The sequence below is a fragment of the Carya illinoinensis genome, chromosome 12 (genome assembly GCF_018687715.1).
Source record: "Carya illinoinensis cultivar Pawnee chromosome 12, C.illinoinensisPawnee_v1, whole genome shotgun sequence".
Lineage (NCBI taxonomy): Eukaryota > Viridiplantae > Streptophyta > Magnoliopsida > Fagales > Juglandaceae > Carya > Carya illinoinensis.
In genome coordinates this window covers 26,781,252-26,803,426 of record NC_056763.1, presented here as the reverse complement: position 1 = coordinate 26,803,426, position 22,175 = coordinate 26,781,252, and the positions used below count along the sequence as shown (strand labels likewise).

General features: G+C 36.2%; 1 protein-coding gene across 1 annotated transcript; it reads left to right on the top strand.

Annotated features, from left to right (window-relative positions):
* Positions 1–8,407: 8,407 nt before the first annotated feature.
* LOC122289378 lies at positions 8,408–9,025 on the top strand. The gene is made up of 2 exons (XM_043096352.1): positions 8,408–8,699; positions 8,811–9,025. The coding sequence occupies exons 1-2, from the start codon at positions 8,408–8,410 to the stop codon at positions 9,023–9,025; spliced, it is 507 nt and encodes a 168-aa protein (XP_042952286.1).
* Positions 9,026–22,175: the final 13,150 nt, after the last annotated feature.

Genomic DNA, 22,175 nt, shown 5'->3' with positions numbered 1-22,175 from the left:
AGTGTCAACATTTTAACTAGTATCTGATGCAATACAATGCAGTTGTAGTTACTTCGGTTCATACAGTTTGGTCTATATATATATATATATATATATATATTTTTTTTTTTTTAAGAAGAGCCGGCAGCCACCCACATAGCAGCCCCGTCCCAAATTTATTAATGAGCCCTCACTTATGGCGGAGGAATACCGTGGTAACATCATGACACTTGGGGGCTTACAAAATAATCGCTAAGAAAAAAAGACCCAAAACCAAGTGTCCAAACAAACCAAACCAAACAACAAAACAAACAAAAGACCAACTCTAACAGGCCTAAAAAACAAACCAACTCAACGTAAACAACAGAAAAACCAGGACCCAAACCAAAGCACCTGCAAAACGAGAAGACATCATAAAATATGCAAGAATAAAAACAAAGAAAACGTACCAGGACTACGAGATGCGCAAGTAGGGGAGACCAATTCTGTCCATACGAAGCAGACCACGGAGCTGATCGGGTAAGGAATCATTAACAGACCAGTCCATATTTAAACCCCCAGCTCCCTTTTTGGCTAGAAAGTCGGCGACTACATTACCTTCACGAAAAACATGTTGCATGCGAAACTCCATACCGCCCAAGAGACCCCACAATTCCTCCCAAAAATCTTCTAGGTACCAAATATTACATTCACCCTTAGTACACCAGCGAACCAGCAATTGGGAATCAACCTCAATCTCAACCCGACGAAAGCCCAGCTGATGGCACCTCCTAACCCCTTCCAACAAACTACGCAACTCAGCAAAATTATTAGACCCCTGACCCAAGAAAACCGAGTAAGCAGTATGCAACCTACCAAGGCTGTCACAAATAACCCCCCCAGCACCAGCCGGCCCTGGATTCCCTAAACTACTACCATCCGAGTTAAGTTTCATCCAATCTTGTGGTGGCCTCTTCCATCTAATCACACGAGTATGCCTAGGCTTAGGATATACAACTGGGATCTCCAACCTTTTCAGAATAGCCTCATCATGGGCAGAAATCCTAGAGACTTTCATAAATAACGACATAATCCTTCGAATCCACAATTTGATAACATGCCAAACTGACTGAACTGAGTCCACTTTTTCTTCAACCCGAGCTTTGCAACGTCTATCCCAAAGTCGCCAAGAAACAATGGATGGTAGAATACCAAAGATAGACCTTAACTGAGAAGACTTACCCGCACGACGAAACCAAAAATTAATTTGCTCCTTCCAAGTATGGAAAACACCCATATGGACACCTAAATGGGTCGCCGCCAACCTCCAAATACATCTGGCAAATTCACCAGTGCAGAGTACGTGGTTTAAATCCTCCATGTGACCCCTGGCACAACAATTACATTTAGAAACAAAAGGGATGCCAATATTCATGATCTTCTCATCCACACTCAAACAATTGTGGTACGCCTTCCACATCATAATAGAAATTTTCTTGGGGATATGAGTATGCCAAATCCAATTTGCCCAAGGTAACGATGGGGATCTCACACGGATACAGTCCCAAGCACTTCTAGTATTAAAATTCCCATTATTATCCCTCGTCCAAATAAGGATATCCTGACCATCCTTCCTAGTAGCCAAAAACTGAAACAAATCTTCGGCTTTTTGTGGAGAATGAATATATATATATATATATATATATTTTTTTTTTTCTACTTGGAGTGGAGAATGAATAAAGGTATCTAGGCTAGTTCATGCATGTTACGCCTAGTATATTGCATAGAGAGACAGAGAGCAAGATCGGAAAGGAAAATGCTATGGGTCTCGATTGTCAACATTAAAATGAACTCCAGCTCAACCTCGCCTCAGCACACTGATCTGCACAGCTCCACCTCAGATGAACACAAGGATGACGAGTCACCATTGTTGGAAGAATCCTCTAGAAACTCTTCTCTTTAATTCTTCTTGGAATCTTCTCGTGTATTCTCTGTTTTGGTATATTTTCTGTTTTGTACTAAAGGCATCTTTCTGTTATAAGCACTACAATACAGCTAGCTGTAAAATGACAGCACACCATGTGTTTGTTACGATGCCTCTACATACTTGCTCTATAAATAGAGCACTGTGTAATACTCTTCAGTATGTCAAATGAAATCATCAATTCATATATTCTAACATGGCATCAGAGCCAATATAGACAAACGTCTTCAATGGAGGAAAACACTCCCCCCCGAAAACCACAAACCCACCCACCCCTTCTATTCTTCCCCATCTTTCTCATTTAGTTTCTGTCAAGCTAACCAATGAAAATTTTCTATTATGGAAAACTCAGATGGTTCCCTACCTCAAAGGACAACAACTTTTTCACTACGTCGATGGGTCGAGTCCTCCTCCTCCTCGTTTCCTGCCCAATACCACCACCCTCAATCCTGACTACCTTACCTGGACCCAAACCGACCAGCTCATCCTCAGCGCCCTAATTTCAACTCTTTCAGATAATCTCATCGCACAAGTAGTTGGAAAACCCATTGCGCGTGCTGTCTGGGTAGCTCTGGAAACTCTCTTTGCTACCCAATCTCATTCCCGAATCATTTAGCTTCGTTACCAACTTGCCACAGTCTCAAAAGGCTCCACCTCTGTCTCTGATTATTTCCGAAAAGTAAAACATCTTTCCGATACCATGAGTGCAGCTGGAATTACACTTTCATCTGATGAATTTGTTTCCTACTTATTAGCAGGGCTTAACAGTGACTATGATGCCTTAGTCACTTCTATTACAGCTCGCCTTGAGCCTCTCTCCTCTGAAGAACTTTATCGTCTCTTACTCACTCATGAAAGTCGTTTGTCCCACTCCAATCATCTTCCCAGCTCAACAAATTTTTCAGTAAATTTCACCTCCAATTCTTCTTCACGTGGTCGTGGTTTTTCCCGTGGAAATACCCGTAGTGGTTTTCGAGGTCGTGGTAGAGGCCGTAACAATTCTTTCTCTCCTTTTCCATCCTGCTCGAACTCTCCTCAACATTTTTCTTCTCTTCCCCACTCCAAACCTACCTGTCAACTTTGTGGGAAAGTTGGGCATGTTGTTATGCGCTGCTATCACAGGTTTGACCAAGCTTATCAGAGTGACCCACCAAAATCTCTAACAGCCCACTATACAACCTCTGCCTCATCCCCTGATCAGTCATGGTATCCCGACACCACTGCAACAAATCATCTCACCCCTGACCTCGCCAATCTCAACATCAACTCCTCTCCTTATGATGGAAGTGATCAGATACGGGTTGGCAATGGCAATTCACTACCAATTTCCCACATCGGTGACTCAGCTTTCTCCTCTTCTTCTAATTCCTTCATTCTCAAAAAATTGCTACATGTGCCTAACATCACTAAGAACTTAGTCTCCGTTAGACAATTTTGCCTTGATAATATGGTTTACTTTGAATTTCACAGTTCTCATTTTTTTGTGAAGCATTCCAAGACCGGGAAAATTCTCCTCCGTGGTCCCACCCATGATGGCCTATACTCTTTTCCAGCTCCACCTTCATCACCTCAGGCACTTGTTGGAGAGCGCACTACCTCCACTCAGTGGCACTCCCGACTTGGGCACCCTTCTCTACAGCTCATCCGTCAGGTCATCTCACGCAACTCTCTTCCAGTTTCTACCCGTGCTCCTCCATCACCTTGCTCATCCTGCTATCAAGCCAAAAGCTCTCAAGCCAAAAGCTCTCATCAACCTTTCCGTGACACTCATCAGCATTCAATAAAACCTTTGCAACTCATCTATTCTCATGTATGGGGGCCTGCCCCAGTTCCTTCAAGAGAAGGTTTTCGTTATTATGTAGCCTTTTTGGATGATTTTAGTCGTTACACTTGGTGGTTTCCATTAATACAAAAATCGGATGTAGTTAACGTCTTTACTCAATTCCAAACTCATGTTGAATTGTTTTTTAATTCGAAAATTCTTTCGTTACAAAGCGACTGGGGAGGTGGATACAGATCGCTTCATACCCTTCTCCAATCAAAAGGCATTTCACACCGTCTATCTTGTCCCTACAGTCACCAACAAAATGGTGCTGTGGAAAGAAAACATAGGCATATTATTGAAACCGGATTAGCACTCATGGCCCACGCATCTTTACCTCAATATTTTTGGGCTGATGCTTTCCACACAGCTGTCTATTTAATAAATCGTCTTCCCACACCAATTCTTCATCATCAATCTCCTTTTCAAAAATTATTTTCCAACCCACCTGATTACACTTTTCTCAGGGTTTTTGGCACTGCTTGTTGGCCTCATCTCAGGCCGTACAATCGCCACAAATTGGATCTACGATCCACACAATGTCTTTTTTTGGGATACAGTGATTCTCACAAAGGTTATCGTTGTCTCCATGTTCCTACTGACAGAATTTATATCTCCAGAGACGTTGTTTTTAACGAAGACCTGTTTCCCTTTGCTGAAAAATCCCTCAAGACACATATTCCTCCTACGCCTCTTCCTGCCATTCTTCCATCAATCCTTGGCCCAGTTCCTCGGCCCAATTCCGTCCATCCCTCTCCACTTACTCAACACTCGTCCAGCCCAACATCTCTCAGGCCCACCTTCTCACCTCAACAATCATCCCATTCTCAGCCCGATACCTCACTCAGCTCACCAAGTTCTTCCAACTCTCCAGAATCATCCAGCACGTCGTCTTCCACACAGCCTCTGCTCTCTGACCCAGCTGCTCCTTCCGAACCCATAATCACTCGATCTCGCACCAACACTCTTTGCCCTCGAAAATTCACCGATGGCACAGTGCTTTGGCCTCCTCCCCGTAGCTATCTTACTGTCACCAGCTCTATTCCAGAAAACCCCACCTGCTATACCGAAGCTATTAAACACCAACTATGGCGAAAAGCCATGTCTGATGAATTCCAAGCCCTTTTGCAGACGAAAACTTGGACTCTGGTTCCATCATCTAGCATCACCAATTTAATTGGTTGCAAATGGGTATTCCGTACCAAGAAGCTTTCGGATGGCTCTGTTGAACGCTATAAGGCACGTTTGGTAGCCAAGGGGTTTCATCAACTGGAAGGTATTGATTTTTCTGAAACTTTTAGTCCAGTTATTAAAGCTACTACCATCCGAACACTTCTTTCTATTGCTGTTTCTGAAAACTGGCCTCTTAGACAATTAGACATTAGTAATGCCTTTCTTCATAGGGATTTGCAAGAACAAGTGTACATGTCCCAACCAATCGGCTTCATAAATCCCGATTACCCTCATCATGTGTGTCGTTTGAACAAGGCTATCTATGGCCTCAAACAAGCACCCTGTGCTTGGTTCTCCAAGTTGAGCTCACGTCTCATTGAAATTGGCTTTACACCATCAGTTTCTGACCCCTCTCTCTTCATTTACCGCCATAATTCTGTTGTCATTTTCATTTTAGTATACGTTGATGACATAATCCTCACTGGTTCCAGTCCCGATGCCATCACCTCTGTCCTCACCTCTCTCGGCACAACTTTCCCAGTCAAAGACTTGGGTTCTCTTAGATTTTTTCTTGGTCTAGAAATAACCCCCATGATCACTGGCATTCTTTTATCTCAGACCAAATACGTGTGTGACCTGTTGGAAAGAACCAAAATGGACTTGGCTAAACCAGTAAAATCTCCCATGGCAGCTTCCACTCATCTCTCCATCACTGATGGTCCAGCTTTTTCTAATCCTACACTCTATAGAAGCACTGTTGGAAGCCTCCAATATCTGTCCCTTACACGACCTGATGTTGCCTTTGCTGTAAGCAAAGTTTGCCAATTCATGCATAACCCAAAACTTCCTCATTGGCAAACTGTAAAAAGAATACTTAGATATCTTAAACACACAGCAACCTATGGCTTACACATTCGGCCCTCTTCCTCTTACAATCTTCATGCATTTTCTGATGCGGATTGGGCGGGTTGCCCAGATGACCGTCGCTCCACTGGAGGCTACTGTGTGTTCCTTGGCTCAAATATTGTCTCTTGGGGCTCCAAGAAGCAGCAAACAGTTGCTAGATCAAGCACAGAAGCCGAATACAAGGCTCTTGCCAACACTACAGCTGAATTACTCTGGCTGCAGTCTCTTCTTAAAGAACTTGGTCTGTTTCTCTCACACTCACCCACACTATGGTGTGACAACTTGGGAGCCACGTATCTTTCAGCTAATCCAGTTCTCCATTCAAGAACCAAGCACATGGAAATTGACTTCCATTTTGTACGTGACAGAGTTGCCTCAAAGACACTGCATGTTGCCTTCATCTCATCCCGTGATCAAATAGCCGATATATTCACCAAACCCCTGCTTTCTTCTCGGTTTCTCACACTAAGGACGAGTCTCACCATTGTTCCACTGCTGGACTCGCAGGAGGGTGTCAACATTAAAATGAACTCCAGCTCAACCTCGCCTCAGCACACTGATCTGCACAGCTCCACCTCAGATGAACACAAGGATGACGAGTCACCATTGCTGGAAGAATCCTCTAGAAACTCTTCTCTTTAATTCTTCTTGGAATCTTCTCGTGTATTCTCTGTTTTGGTATATTTTCTGTTTTGTACTAAAGGCATCTTTATGTTATAAGCACTACAATACAGCTAACTGTAAAATGACAGCACACCATGTGTTTGTTACGATGCCTCTACATACTTGCTCTATAAATAGAGCACTGTGTAATACTCTTCAATATGTCAAATGAAATCATCAATTCGTATATTCTAACATCGATAATGGTCCCGACAATGGATCCCGATTAATCTTTTAATTTTTTATTTAATAATTAAGAAAAATTTTTTAATAATATTGTGAAATTTATTTTATTAAAAATATTTAAAGGGGTAAACAAATGTTGTAATGCTATTTTAAAGGAAATGGAAGTTTGAGATGGAGAGCGATGAAACTCGGATCTCTAAGGCTACTTTTAAATATTGAGATGAGATAAGTGAGTTGCGAATAATAGTATTTTATAAGTCTCAATGAGATAAGCTTAACTTTTTATATCGAGATGAGTTCAATTTTTTAAATTGAAATATGTGAAGTAGGTTGAGATGAGTTTAAATTTTTTTTCTATGAAAAGTTAAAAAAAATTAATAAATCACGTACGTTAATAATTCATTTAAAAGAAGTTGAATTTGATTCAATAATCTAGCTTAACCAAAGAAATTAAGAATTGAGTCTCTTCTAGAAAAGGAAATTAGCGACGTGATTTGGACAGGTTGAGATGCACCATTTAACTTGAAAATAATGATCAAATAAACTTGATAAAATGACCTGGTCAGTTTTATTGATATTCACATAAAAATATATATATCTTTTAATTATATATCCCTTTTGAAGTTTGCACAAAATTATATACACTTGAGACTATTTTTTAACTTTACGCTGTAGAATGGATGAAGAAGCAGTTAGCTGACACTAGGGGTTCATTCGGTCCGGTCTGGTCGGTCTGAAGGGGGTATTATGGACCGGACCAGATCTATTCGGTCCAAGATTTTTTCACCCTGGAGCTGACCGAAATGGGTAAGGACCGATTCGGTCCGGTCGGTCCGTCGGTCCAATTCAGGGCTCCCGGTCCAATCGGTCTGCCCCAGTCCGAACTGGGCCTTTGGCCCAACATCTGCATTTTATGTTCAATTTTTTCAGCCCACTATACATTTTTTTTGAATTTTAAGTCCAAAAATACTATAAAAAAAAATCTTGATGGGAAAATAAAAATAATCAAAATTATCAATCTAATTATTTTAGTGCAGCATTCTAGAAAATACTAAATATTTCAATTATCAACACTGTTACACTAAGTCATGTTATGAATAATTGCAAAAAATGGACATGCCCAAAAGGAAAAAAAAAACACTAACATTCCATGTTAGTACAGCTGCAGCACTGGAGAACAGGAGAAGTCACAGTTTCCCTAATTCCATACATTCCAAACAAGTGATCCTATGATAAAAAGTCTGAATAGAAAAGATAAAAAAAAAAAAAAAATACAAGTAACAATTACATAATAATACACAGCTGTCACTTTCTTAGGCTCTTTTCCTATCATATTTACTGATTTACATCAATACAAAACACAAATATATATATATATATGAACACATCTAAATTAGCAACCAAATGAAGTTCCTTCCCTACTACAGCCTATTACTACAAAATAACAAAACACATCAAAAATCATAGCCACAAAGTTGCTGCCTCCAGGCTTCCCATGTTGCTGCTAATTCCCTGCTACTACCACAAAGCTGCTACTTCTTAGTTCTTGCTACTGATGCTCATGCACTGCAGTTTGCACATGCTCATGCATTGATTTTGCATTGGAAAAGGCACAAAATTATTGAATCAGATTCGAAATCAGTAAAGAACAAATTCAATAAACCCAATCGATTGAGTCCGTCTGGAATGCTATTAAATTTTGGGTCCGTAATATCATGTATTTCAATATGAAAGCTACGAAGATTCTGAAACAGGATTTAGCCATCCTTAAAAGGTTGGATATTTTGATTTCGACCCCTAAAGCAAAGAGAGTTTCTTTGGTGAAGTGGCTTCCGCCTTGTTCAAATTGGGTTAAACTTAATATTGACGGGAGCAGTTTGGGAAATCCTGGTCCAGCTGGGGCTGGGGGTGTCATTCGTGATGCAAGTGGTCATATGTGTGCAGCTTTCTCTGTTTCCTTAGGTCAGGATTCTAATAATTATGCTGAATTGAAAAGCTTGCTGGAAGGTGTTAGGAGATGCTGTCAATTGGGTTTTAGACGGGTTAACATCGAGACAGATTCCCAGATTCTTATTAAATGGATTAAAAAGGGTGATTATAATATTTGATACCTGGAAGATTATTGGGATGAGCTTCAAGTATGTCTTGATCGCTTGGAGTATAGTATGAGCCATGTTTTTCGGGAAGGAAATGCAGTAGCCGACTATTTTGCGAAAGAGGGTTCTAGAGGGTCTAGTATGGAGTGGTTTGAAGATAGGTCTCTTCCCAATCAATTAAGAGGTCTGCTCAGAATGGATAGAGCTGGTATTCCCTATCTGAGGATATCTTCGTGAGGTATGTACTCTCTGGTTTTATCTTAATTTATATTTAATATCTATTTGGGTTGTTTCTTTTTATTGCAGGTGGTTGTTCTTGTTTTTCTTGTCCTTTTGTTGTCTTGGAAAATTGTATCGTTTATCTTGTCCTTTTGTTGTTTTGGAAAATTGTAATTTTGATCTCGATTATATGGTTTGGTTTTGTTTTTTAGGCTTGGGTTTGGTCTTTCTAGCATATATGTAAACCCCTAGGCTTCTAGTTGTAACCACAGTTTTCCTCTGCCAAAAGTGAGGGCTATTAATATGGGGTACCATCCTCTTCTTAAAAAAAAAAAAGCAAAAAAAAAAAAAGTAATTATGAGAAGTTTCTTTATATACACATTTAGCCATAAGGCTTTGCACCGTAATGTTAAGATATTCCACATGCACTTGATAATGTTGATTATATTAATATAGTCCAAGATAGCTTTAAAAAATCAAAATACCAATAAGTTTTTAGTGTAGTTGATGTGGAAAGCTGCAGTAGGTGTGTAAAAAACTAGACTTATAAATAAATTTTCTCATAGCAAATACCCTGAGTTAGAATCATATTGATTGATAAGTTATTTAGTACAATAACTTGATGAAAAAAAATATCACTTGGTATACTCTGATTGCAAAACAATTATGTATTGAGAATACATAATTGTTTCCTTCAAGAACTAAATTGAAACATATGTCAGTACTATTTGATATTTGAAGATGAAAATGGAGTATATATAAGCCGAAGTCCTATGTTACTCTTTCTTTTTAACTTAAATTATGCGATTTGATTTCTTCTTCAAACTCAAAACAATAAACCAGAAATCTTTGCCCAATGTAGTTGCCAAATGGCATTTTATTTTAAACTCTTCGTATTGGAAGAAAGCTTATAGCCCTAGCTTCTAGTTGTAAAATTATTGAATACAATATACATAACAAATTAAATGTTTAGAACTCATTATATTGAAATGTTTAGACAATTAATATAGTTCTTATGGATGGAAATAGAGAAAAGTAATCCTTAGCAAAAAGGTAAGAACCTCTAAGGCAAAGTATTGAAATAGTTGTAGTGAAACAGATAAACAGAAACATAGAAACAGAAATAGAAACAGAAACAGAAAAAAACAAAAATAGAGAAACAGAAAAATAAATACAGAAGCAGATCCTATTATAACAGAAACAGAAACATTAGCACTATTAATTCACTACAATCTTCTCACCTATTATAACAGAAAAAAAAATAGAAATAAAGAAACAAAAAAAAAATACAGAAATAGAAACTATTATAACAAAAACAGAAACATTAGCACCATTAATTCACTACAATCTTCTCATCTATTATAATAGAAACAGAAATTATTATAACAGAAACAGAAACATTAGCACCATTAATTCACTACAATCTTCTCACCTATTATAACAGAAACAGAAACTATTATAATAGAAACAGAAACAATCTTCTCACATGTTTAGTCTTTAATTAGCATTGAAATTTGGGCCGGTAGGCATTGAATTTGACGCCTCCACAGAATCAGCAAACTCTCATAAAAATTTAAAACAAAATAAGTTAAATAGCCTTACACAACATACATTATAAAACAAAATAAACAACAAAATAAATGCATTATATACCCATATCCATTTGCTTCTCAAATTCCTCTACTTCATCCATTAAAGTCCTAAGGCTTATTGGAGTAGAAGAAGAACGAAGCTAATTTTGTGCACATATGAGACCCTCAACACTCATCGGATTTAAACTACTTTTGAAAGGGTCAAGCACACGACCAACAGTGCTAAAAGTAGATTCAGAGGCCACGGTAGATACCGGTATTGCAAGTACATTTCGTGTAACTTTTGAAAGTACACGATATCTAACTGAATTCACCTTCCACCAATTTAGAATGTCATAATTATCATCTTGATCCTCATATCTTTCAACTAGATATATATCAACCTCTGACTTATTTTTCAAACTGTCTTCTAACTATAACTGTTGCTTAAATTGTGCAATTAATTGTGCCTTTCTACTCTCATCCTTGTCAACTAAAGGACCTACATCTTCATGTGGGGGACTTGTGCGCTGAGGAGAACTCTCTTCTTCATTTTCCATGTATGTCTCATAAATGTGAGTAAATGCATTTCTCACCCTCCAACTGAAATCAATTTTTTTTGTAGGATCATGTGCATACATTTGTCCCAAATCAAAATCAAGATATCGCATCTTGAACCTAGGATCAAGAAGAACCCCAAAATACAGCAACATATTCTGATTTTTCAAATTGTCCCCATATTTTTCAAACTTTTTCAACATATTTGTGGTCATTAATCCCACCATAAGGTTTCGTTCTTCACACTCCATGTTAATAGCATCTTTAATACCAACCAATTCCGGGAAAAAAATATTGCAAGTTACGTATTCACCCCCCGAGAAATGTAACGTTGCATCGTGAAATAATTGAAGAAACCTCACAAATAGCTTCACCTTTTCCCAATTGGATGCATTGGGAGTCCCTAACTTCCTCGACTTTTTTTTATTCACCATATCTTCATCATCAACATCATCATCATCATCACCTTGAATACTACCAAGGAAACACGGATCTTCTTCCTCCAATCTCTCAAAAGCCTTTCTAAATTTTGCAGCCCTCTCCAACATAAGATAGGTGGAGTTCCACCTAGTTGGTACATCTAAGCAAATTTGGGATTTGGATTGAATATCTTCCAAACCTACACATTTCTTAAATATTGCCCACCTTTGACGGAAGGATTTAACATATTTCACAATACCTTTCACCTTCACAATAGACTCATCATATTCTTTCAACCCTTCACGAACAATTAAATTCAAAATATGGGCTGAACATCGCACATGTAAGAAATCATGTTCCAAATCGTGTCTCTCATATACTTGGTTTTTATTTTTCAAAAAAAAAAGCCCCATTATTAGAACTGGCATTATCAAGAGTGATTACAAGTATCTCTGGTCGCCCCCAATCATGCAAACACATCTCTATATCCTTACCAAGTGTATCACCCTTGTGATTTCCAACCAAAGAAAATGATAGAATCATCTTGTGTAATTTCCAGTCATCATCAATAAAATATGCTGGCAAACACATATAGTTTAGGTTTTGAACGGATGTCTATGTATCCGTGGTCAAGGAAATTCGCTGCCCTCGAAGAGCATTTTTCAACTTTTATTTTTCTCTCAAAAATAAACTAAAACAATCCTTGGCAACCGTCATACGAGATGGAATCCCTACTCACTTAGGGAAAACTACAAGCATAAATTTCCTGAAACTCTCCCCTTCAACATGCCTAAAGGACAACTCATTAAGAATAATCATCTCTACTAAGACTTGTCGGCAAGCCTCAACAGAAAATGAAATGGGTACAAGTCTCCCACTACTACTTCCTCCCTCCACCTTTCAACCTAGAGTAGTTTGAGAATTATCCGTCTTCTTAAATGGACATTTTTTACATTGGTGCTCAATGTGGTACTTCATGGATTTCGTACCATTGGTCTTCGTATCATATGCATACGAAGCACTACAATAATTGCAAGCAGCCCTAGGTTTAGTGGGATCACCTTTTGGTATTTTTGTAAAGTAATCCCAAACCATTGACCGCTGTCTACCACGTTGTGACCCACCAACCGAACTATTACTTACATTGGATGGCTGTGGAGGTGGAGGTGGAGGTGAAAATGGAGGAATGTCTTGTGTTGACTCTTGCACATCATTTGTAGACGACTACATCTACAAAAATGAAGAGACATAAATTAAATTCACAGGAAAAATAAGAAACAGAATTGTTGTCTCATAATGATAATAGCCATTAGCCAATAGGTAGAGATTAAAAAATATATATAGAAACAGAAACAGATACAGAGAAACAGAAAAAAAAATACAGAAACAGAGAAACAGAAAGTCAGAAACAGAAACAGAAACAGAGAAACAGAAAAAAAATACAGAAACAGAAACAGAGAAATAGAAAAAAAAATACAGAAACAGAAACAGAAACAGATAAACAGAAACATAGAAACAGAGAAACAGAAATAGAAACAGATAAACAGAAAAAAATATACAGAAACAGAAACAGATAAACAGAAACATAGAAACAGAGAAACAGAAACAGAAACAGATAAACAGAAACATAGAAACAGAGAAACAGAAACAGAAACAGATAAACAGAAACATAGAAACAGAGAAACAGAAACAGAAAAGAGAAACAGAAAAAAAATACAGAAACAGATAAACAGAAACAGAGAAACTGAAACAGAAACAGAGAAACAGAAACAGAGAAACAGAAACAGAAACAGAAACATAAAGAGAAACAGAAACAGAGATGTCTTCAAATGCATATTGTATTCTTTAATTTCTTTCTATTGAACATAATTAGCAATTAGGTGAAAAAAAACATTACTCAATTTAGAAGGAAATAGACTATCATTTCATATCTCTCACAGAAGAAATGATACATGAAGATATAGGGTCATGTTTGGTATTTCAAAGAATTAACAATTGTAAAGATTCAAATAAATAGTTTCTACTTTATTGCCAATTTTAATTGTTTATTAATTAATATGTGTTAATATAGAAAGTAGATATTTCGTCATTGTATGTTTCCAAATATATTCATTAAAAATGTATATATGGGGTATGCAGACTGATAATTATATTTGGAATAACTAATGAAACTTTTGTTTAGAACATTTTTCGACCTCTTTTAATAAGAAAACTTCTATTTTGTTTAGAACGTTGATCATTGATAGTCATGTTTCAAAATCATTCTATATATTCTGTAATCTTATATATAGGATTTGCACATTAATAGAGAAATGGTCAATGTGAGATCAACTACATGAATGATTCTTGCTAACATAGGATTTTTTGGAGTACTCTGTTGCTGTACATGCTCCACAGTTAGTAATGAAGACCGGGCAGCATACAGAGGCAATCACTGGAATGGATCCTATTATCTACAAAGGGGCGGCACAAGGCAACTTGGAGGCCTTATCCAATCCACTTGATGGGTTTCTAACAGTTAATAAAAATACAATCATACATATTGCAAGAATCTGACTATTATCTTTATATTTTCTCTCATATTTTCTACCTATCCAAACACTATCCATCAGGTGTGTTACACTTATTGGGCATAAATGCAAGAAATACCAAACAAAAGTATCCTAGAGAGAGAGAGAGAGAGTACCGAATAATAAACGGCAACGGAGGGGCAAGGCGGCAAGAGGGGTCGCGACAGCTAGGGTTTCTAAATCAGGAGGGGAGGGGAGAAGAGTGAAAAGGGAAAGTGACCGCGCGGAGGGGGGGTTCTTAAATCAGTGATAAAACGGTACTGTTTGGTTCTTTAATGGACCCAAACGGCGCCGTTTTAGGGGCTTTAGAGTTATTAAAATAAAAATAAAAAAATAAAAAATAAATAAAAAATAAAAAAAAATAAAAAAAAAAAAAAACTAAACAGCGCCGTGTGGCCCATTGGGGGGTCTTAAATCTGAGAAATAAAAAGGGCACTGTTTGGTTCTTTAATGGACCCAAATGGCGCCGTTTTAAGGGCTTTAGAATAAATAAATAAATAAAAAGATAATAAACGGATACTATTATACATATATATAATATTAATTATATTATGCTATAATATATTAACTCTTATAATATATTAATATATACTAATACTAATTACTAAGTATTAATAATTATACTATTATAGTGTTATTATATATTATACATTGATACAAATACATTATGGAATATATAATACATATTATAAAATTATATATATATATATATATATATATTATAATTTATACCCTAACTCTTAATAGATTTAGTATAAGTTATAACTATATTAATTATTAGTATAAGTTGTATAACTATAGTCTATAGTCTATATTAAACTATAGGCTATATTTATTTTATTTTTATGCCATATTAGAGTCTAGATTATTAGTATTAGTAATTTAGTATAAATATTAGCATTAGACTATTAGTATAAAATTATATATATATATATATATATATTGTAATTTATACCATAAAACTTAATAGTATTAGTAATTAATACATTAAAGAATATAACAATACTTTAATACTAAATATATATAGACTTATAGTTATAAACTTATAGTGATTACATATTATAATTAGTATAACTATATAATAGTATTAGTAATATAATTAATTAGTATTATACTATTAGTAATATAGTATAGTTATATAATAATTATATAATATAGTAAAGTTAAGTGATTAGTTTATTTAGTTATTATAATTAGTATAGTTATACTAGTATAACTATAGTAATTACTTAATGGCGAGTTAGTGTCTTAGTGATATAATTAGGTTAGATGATAATTATAGTTATAGTATAGTTATAGGTTAGACTATTAGTAATATGGTATAGTAATAAACTTATATATATTAGACTATTAGTAATATTATTTATAGACTACCCACTTAGTTTTTTGTATATATAACTATAGTCTATATTAGTACAAGTATAATTTTAAGTTATATAACTATACTCTATATTAGACTATTAGTATTTATTTTTATTTTTATACCATATTAAAGTCTAGAGTCTAGACTATTACTCTATTAGTATTAGTAATTTAGTATAAATATTAGTATTAGTATAAAATTCTAAATAATAGTATTAGTTAATAATCACTTAATGGCAAGTTAGTGATACAATTAGGTTAGATGAAAATTATATAATTAATTATATACAATTATTATATAATCAATATATATATATAAAAAAAAAATTCTCATTCGATCCAGTCTGGGGTTAAAAATCCTGGACCGTGGACCGGACCGAATGACTTCGATCCACTCCAATTTGGACCGAGATCGACCGGGACTAGTCCCGGTCCGGTCCGGTCCGGACCGACCCACTATCACCCCTAGCCGACACCGTGGAGGAGGAATTTATAGGAAATGTATAGTCCACTAATTCAATAAATTATAAAAATTATAGTCAAAAGACCACCTGGACGTCCACAGATTAACATAAAAAAGAAGAAGAAGAACATAATGCCCGCGCGTATACATGTCAAACAACCATTTTGTCACGACAGAGAAAATGGTCAAAAAGGGAAGTTTGGGATACTGTTTCAGATAATCAACTAAAATGGTTTAGAGAAGGCAACAACTCTGAAGCTGGATGAATCACTTATTTTAAAAGTTTTAAGTTAATAAAATGAGGTAAATTTTTATTATTTATTCTATATTTTAATATTTTTCATCACGTGTAGATCAGACTATCTCTCAATATATAATTTAATATGTAAAATATTTAATTAAATATAATAGAGTGTATAGTTAGAGTTTGAACTCAGAATCTACTCTGATACAATGTGAAAGAAAAAATCTATACACCATATTATCATCTCACTTGCATTTCACTAAATAAGATATATCACGTTTATTACCATTAAATGATAATTTATTATATATTTCTTTATTATCAAATAATAATAAATATATCAGATTATCTATACTTATATATAAAGTGCGAATCCTTTTTCTACAGTACTTTCGTCTAACTTTTTCATTTTCCATTTTACCCTTAGTTATATTCTTAAATTACGTTTTCAATGTTTTTATTCTTCTTTTGCTAATTATTAATTTTATCTTTTCGCAAAATTGTCATTCCGTCATTTTACATTTCAGAGCTGTCGACCTCTTTCCACTTTTATCCCTGATTTTGCATCCAAATTCGGTCAATTTTATTTCTTGTTTTCTTCTCTGCCTTACTATTATTGTCATTTTACATTTGGATCTTATCACTTCCTCTGACAATCTTTTAATATTTTCCTTCCGTTTGTATTCTGTTTTTGTCTACTCTCACTTTCTTGCAAAAAATAAAAAATCTATGTTTTCGAATTGCTCCTCCTCCTGAATCTCCTCCTTAATCTTGGCAGTCTTGGTATGGTTCTTCTTCCTCCATTCTCTCAATGTTGCATGAGTGAATTTCTTACAGTATAACCACATCATGCGCATATAGATGCAGCAAAAAAAAAACCAAACAGATTATATGCATATGCATGAGAGAAAATCATACCCAAATACAATCTGTAACTTGTTGAAATTTTCACAACTTGAGTGGAAAAAAAAATATACACATATATACAAACCAAACCAAATTAAAAAACAATGTAATACATGTGTACATCCCACCAAATACGAACATCAGCCCAGCCGTGCTCGGAACACCAAAATTCATCACCATCAAATAACTAGATTTAAGGAATTTGTCCAAATCTACAATGACACCAACCAAAAACACTAAAATTCATCATGATACCCACCACGCACAAATCTTCCGAAAATTTTGGAAAAAAAAAAATAATCTTTGAGAAGCACGGCAGTGGTGGGGTGGTTCAGGCTGTGAGGGAGAGGTCGGCGTTGGTTGGGAAATGAGGGTATGGCCGAGGGATAGAGGTCCAGTGTGCACGTGGGTGACGATGAGCGGCCATTGATGGCGAATCTGAAGGAAGAAAGAGAGAAAAGAGATGTAAAGAGAGAGGTCGTTTGTGCGAGGGAAGAGAAATGGGCTACGGGCCTCGGGCTGGTGGAGGAGGAAGGGCTCGCTGGTGGGAGAGATGAGCGAATGGAGAGGGAGAGATCGGCATGAAGGAGAACTGCTCACCGAGGGAAATAAATGCGACGGAGGCTAGGCCTGGGGATGGCGCGACTGAACGATAGTGAGAAAGCACTAAGGAAGAAACATCGAGTGGCCTCCATTGAAAGCAATGGCTTGTTGGGTAAGTTTGGCTCACGGTGGAGTGTCTCGGTAGCGAGGGGTGTGGAGGAGAGCAAGGAGATCGTGGCCACGGCGAGGCTGTGATTGGCAGATTACGGTGGGCTTGCTGTGACTGGTGGATTACGGTGGGCTGGCTGGCGATGGCAAATCTAGGAAGACGGAGAGAGAGAGAGAGAGAGAGAGAGAGAGAGAGAGAGAGAGAGAGAGAGAGAGAGAGAGAGAGAGAGAGAGAGAGAGAGAGAGAGAGAGAGAGAGAGAGAGAGGGGAAAAATATCTTGGGACGGTGGACTTGAATTTCTCATCTTAATGAACATGTGATGAGCTGTACATTTTCATAAGAAAATTATGAAATTCATTGTATGTAATTTGTTGCCCAGATGACTAACACAAGAGGGGGGGTGAATTGAGTTGTATTAAAAAAAATTAACAATTATAAATCAAATATATAATATAAAATATAAACAAAATATGAAATAACAATAAATATAAGGAGTAAGGGTAAGAGAGAAGCAAACTCAGTATGTTAACGAGGTTCGGCCCCACTGCCTACGTCCTCGCCTCAAGCTACCCCTTGAGGATTCCCAAATTCACTATTCAACCTCCTTCAGGTGGAGATAGAAACCTATTACACCTTTGAACAACACCGCTACAAAGGATCCGTGTAGAACACCCTCTACACTTGCAATCACCTTACACGTGGTGATTCAACTATTCCCTGTGTAGAATACTTTCTACACACACAAGGGTTATACACACCCTTTTTCTGATACAAAAGCTGATAGTGGGTAGGTTATCAGAAAACACTCCTCAACGAGTGAAATAAAAACAATACAGCTCAAGCTATATCTCTCAAAATGAACAAGGATTAAGGCTCAATGTTTAGAGAAGAGAGAATGAAAGCTTTGAATGAATGTTGTATGCTCTTGGTGTTGTGAATGTGAAGCTCTCAAATGATCTATTTATAGGCATATGAGACTTCATATTCAAATTTAAAAAGATTCACATGTCAAAGACAACATCATTCACTTTTTCAAAAAATTCAAATAAAAGGTTCTTCTTTTTCAATTGTCAAAGACAACATCATTCACTTTTTCAAAGAATTCAAATAAAAGGTTCTTCTTTCTCAATTGTCAAAGACAACATCATTCACTTTTTCAAAAAAATCAAACCTAATCTTTTACTTTTGGCATATGACAAAATGAGCACACTTTCATTTTCAAAAAATTCAAACCTAATCTTTTACTTTTTGTATAAGTCTAAAAAAGCATCAATCACTTTTGAAAATATTCAAATAAAACATGCACATGTGAAAGATGACAATCAATCATCTTTAATATTTTCAAAGTTCAACCCTTTAATCAAGGCATGCACATGCAAAAGATGACAATCAATCATCTTTCAAAATTTTCAAATTTAATTTTCAAAAATATTCATGCACATGTGGAAAATGTATTTTAATGCTTTATGATAAAATATTAATTTTGAACATTAATCCTAATTTCGAATTTTGAAGAGATTTACAACATTACTCTATAATTTTAATGTGAACTTGTTCCCTTCTTGCTCATGCTTGTTTCCTTGATGTGCTTGACTCCATTGTGTAGACAACTTGAGCTTGAGACTTCTTTATTCTTTGAATTCATTTGTTATCATCAAAATCCATGTGTAGATTTATAATCACATGAAACTTGAAATCTTGAGTTCAACAATCTCCCCCTTTTTGATGATGACAAATATTTGATAGAACTTGAAACCTATATTAATACTTAAGCTCCCCCTGAAAATATGCGTTAGTTTTTCAAGCAAAAGTATAAATATAATTCCAAGCATATATAACAAGTTTAGCAATTTAAACAATGTTAATGTTCTAGTCTAACACTTCTCCCCCTTTTGGCATCATTAAAAAGGATCCGCAACAAGAAAATGGACTGAAGAAAACGATGCGTTTAATAGTCACTGTAGATAGTTGAAAAATGGAGCCGTCCGTGACCCGACAAGTGCTGCAAAGCCTCGAGGCCTAACTCTATGAATTTAATACGGCTGAAGATTTAAACAATCGCCTGATGTTGTTGACAAACGGGATTGAAGGCTCCGAGTTTCTATAAAAAAATGATCATTTTCATCTATCGGATGCCAAAAAAATAATCACTTCTTGACCTGAGTTCTGTTTTTCCACAACGATAGAATGGCTGAGCAATTCTCTTCCACTAATGTTCCAGACTTGAATCAGGAACCCTTGACGCATCAATCATCAATCTTCTCTCCTGAGGCCGTCAATACCATGATAGGAGCAGTGAACCGTTTTTCTAGTAAGGCTGATTCTGAGATTATTGCAGAATCAAGAATGCTCAGTAATCAATATGCTGCCTCTGTTACGATCATGTCTCGAAGGTTAATGGCGAGGGTGAGTGAGATTGATCATCTTAACATGCAAATATCTGAGTTACGACAGAAGCTTGCTAATAAGGATAGTGAGAATAAAAGGCTAAAGCAAGAAAACCAAGAGTTGAAAAAATTTGCAGATTGGTATGCTCATGATCTGCAACCACGAATAGAAGAGCTGGAACGAGAAAGGGTTCAGATACAAGGTCAACATCGGCAGATAACAGCAGAGGTTCATCGTTTACTAGAAAAATAGGGACAATCTACTGTTAATCTCGCTGGCTTAGTAAGAAAACTTTTGACAATGTGTGTCCAGCATATCTTGTATTTCTTTTGACTAAATAAGATTTGAAGAGAAAATAGTTTGTCTTATTCTTTATGCTATCTCTATAAAATCAGTCCTGAAGTTCATCTAATCCGCATCAAGTTTTCATCTCATCTCTATAACTCATCTGCATTCCTTCAGCATTCTCGTTTTAAGCCTTCTATTCTTTTCTCAATGGCTCATTCTTCTAACATTTCTCTAGATCCATCCATGAGGCATTCTGCATCTCAACCTCCTGTTCTTTCTGCAGCTACCATTGGTGCCATGTTGCAGCAAGAAAATAATAATCTGACTAATAAGTCAGATTCTGATGCTATTTATGACTTGGTGAGTCTTGGGACTCGCTACTCTTCCTCTATTGTGGCTTTTTCTCAGCGGCTACAAGCCAAAAATCACGAAGTTGAAAAGCTCAAAGAACAAATTGTTGTACTTCAACAAATTGTTCAAGAGTCTCACACAAGGGAAGGAATCATTCGGCAGAAGAATAAACAGTTGAAATCTTTATTAGATTCTTCATTCCGCTTGCCGGTTCCCATGAATAAGAATGACATGATATTGTATGAAGAGAATGAGCGTCTCAAACATGAGGCTAAGAATCTCAAATTTATGTAAAAGTATTAAAAAAAAATCTATCTCTATTTTTATTGACTCAGGTCTATCTTTTAAGAGATATTCATAGCATGCATCATACCTATTTCTCTTCTGATCATACATAATCTATCTTCTGGTAAAGGTTTTGTGAAAATATCTGCTAACTGATCGTGTGTGTTTGTGAACTCTAACATTATATCACCTTTTTGCACATGATCTCGAAGAAAATGATACCTTATTTCAATATGCTTAGTTCTAGAATGTTGTATTGGGTTCTTTGAAAGATTTATAGCACTTGTATTATCACATTTGATTGGAATGTGATTATACATGAGTTTAAAATCTTCAAGTTGTTGCTTCATGTAGAGAACTTGAGCACAACAACTACCCGCAGCAACATATTCTGCCTCAGCAGTAGATAGTGCAACAGAATTTTGTTTTTTACTAAACCAGGAAACTAATGCATGACCTAAGAAATGGCATGCTCCACTAGTGCTTTTTCGATCTATTTTACAGCCAGCATAATCTGCATCTGTGTAGCTGATTAAATCGAAAGATGTGTGCTTAGGGTACCATAACCCTAGGTTAATTGTACCACTAAGATATCTAAGAATGCGCTTAACTGCAATTAAATGTGATTCTTTTGGAGATGATTGAAAACGTGCACATAAGCACACACTAAACATAATATCTGGTCTACTGGCTGTTAAATATAATAAGCTACCAATCATACCTCGATATATCTTCGAGTCAACTGGCTTACCGGATTCATCTTTATCAAGTTTAGTTGATGGGCTCATTGGTGTTCCAATTTCCTTAGCATTTTCCATCCCAAACTTCTTCAGTAATTCCTTAATATATTTTGATTGATTGATGAATGTCCCACTTTTTGCTTGCTTAATTTGCAATCCGAGAAAGAATGTAAGTTCACCCATCATGCTCATCTCAAATTCTTCCTGCATAGTCTTAGCAAAAACTTGACACATATTTTCATTAGTAGCACCGAATATTATATCATCAACATAAATCTGAATCAAAAGAATATCATCATTTTCATATTTA

Excerpts from the sequence above, each read along its gene's own strand:
- LOC122289378 (XM_043096352.1), top strand. The coding sequence starts at position 8,408 with ATGTATTTCAATATGAAAGCTACGAAGATTCTGAAACAGGATTTAGCC. Across the intron at positions 8,700-8,810 it reads ATTGAAAAGCTTGCTGGAAG|ATTATTGGGATGAGCTTCAA; the intron begins GTGTTAGGAGAT and ends GATACCTGGAAG.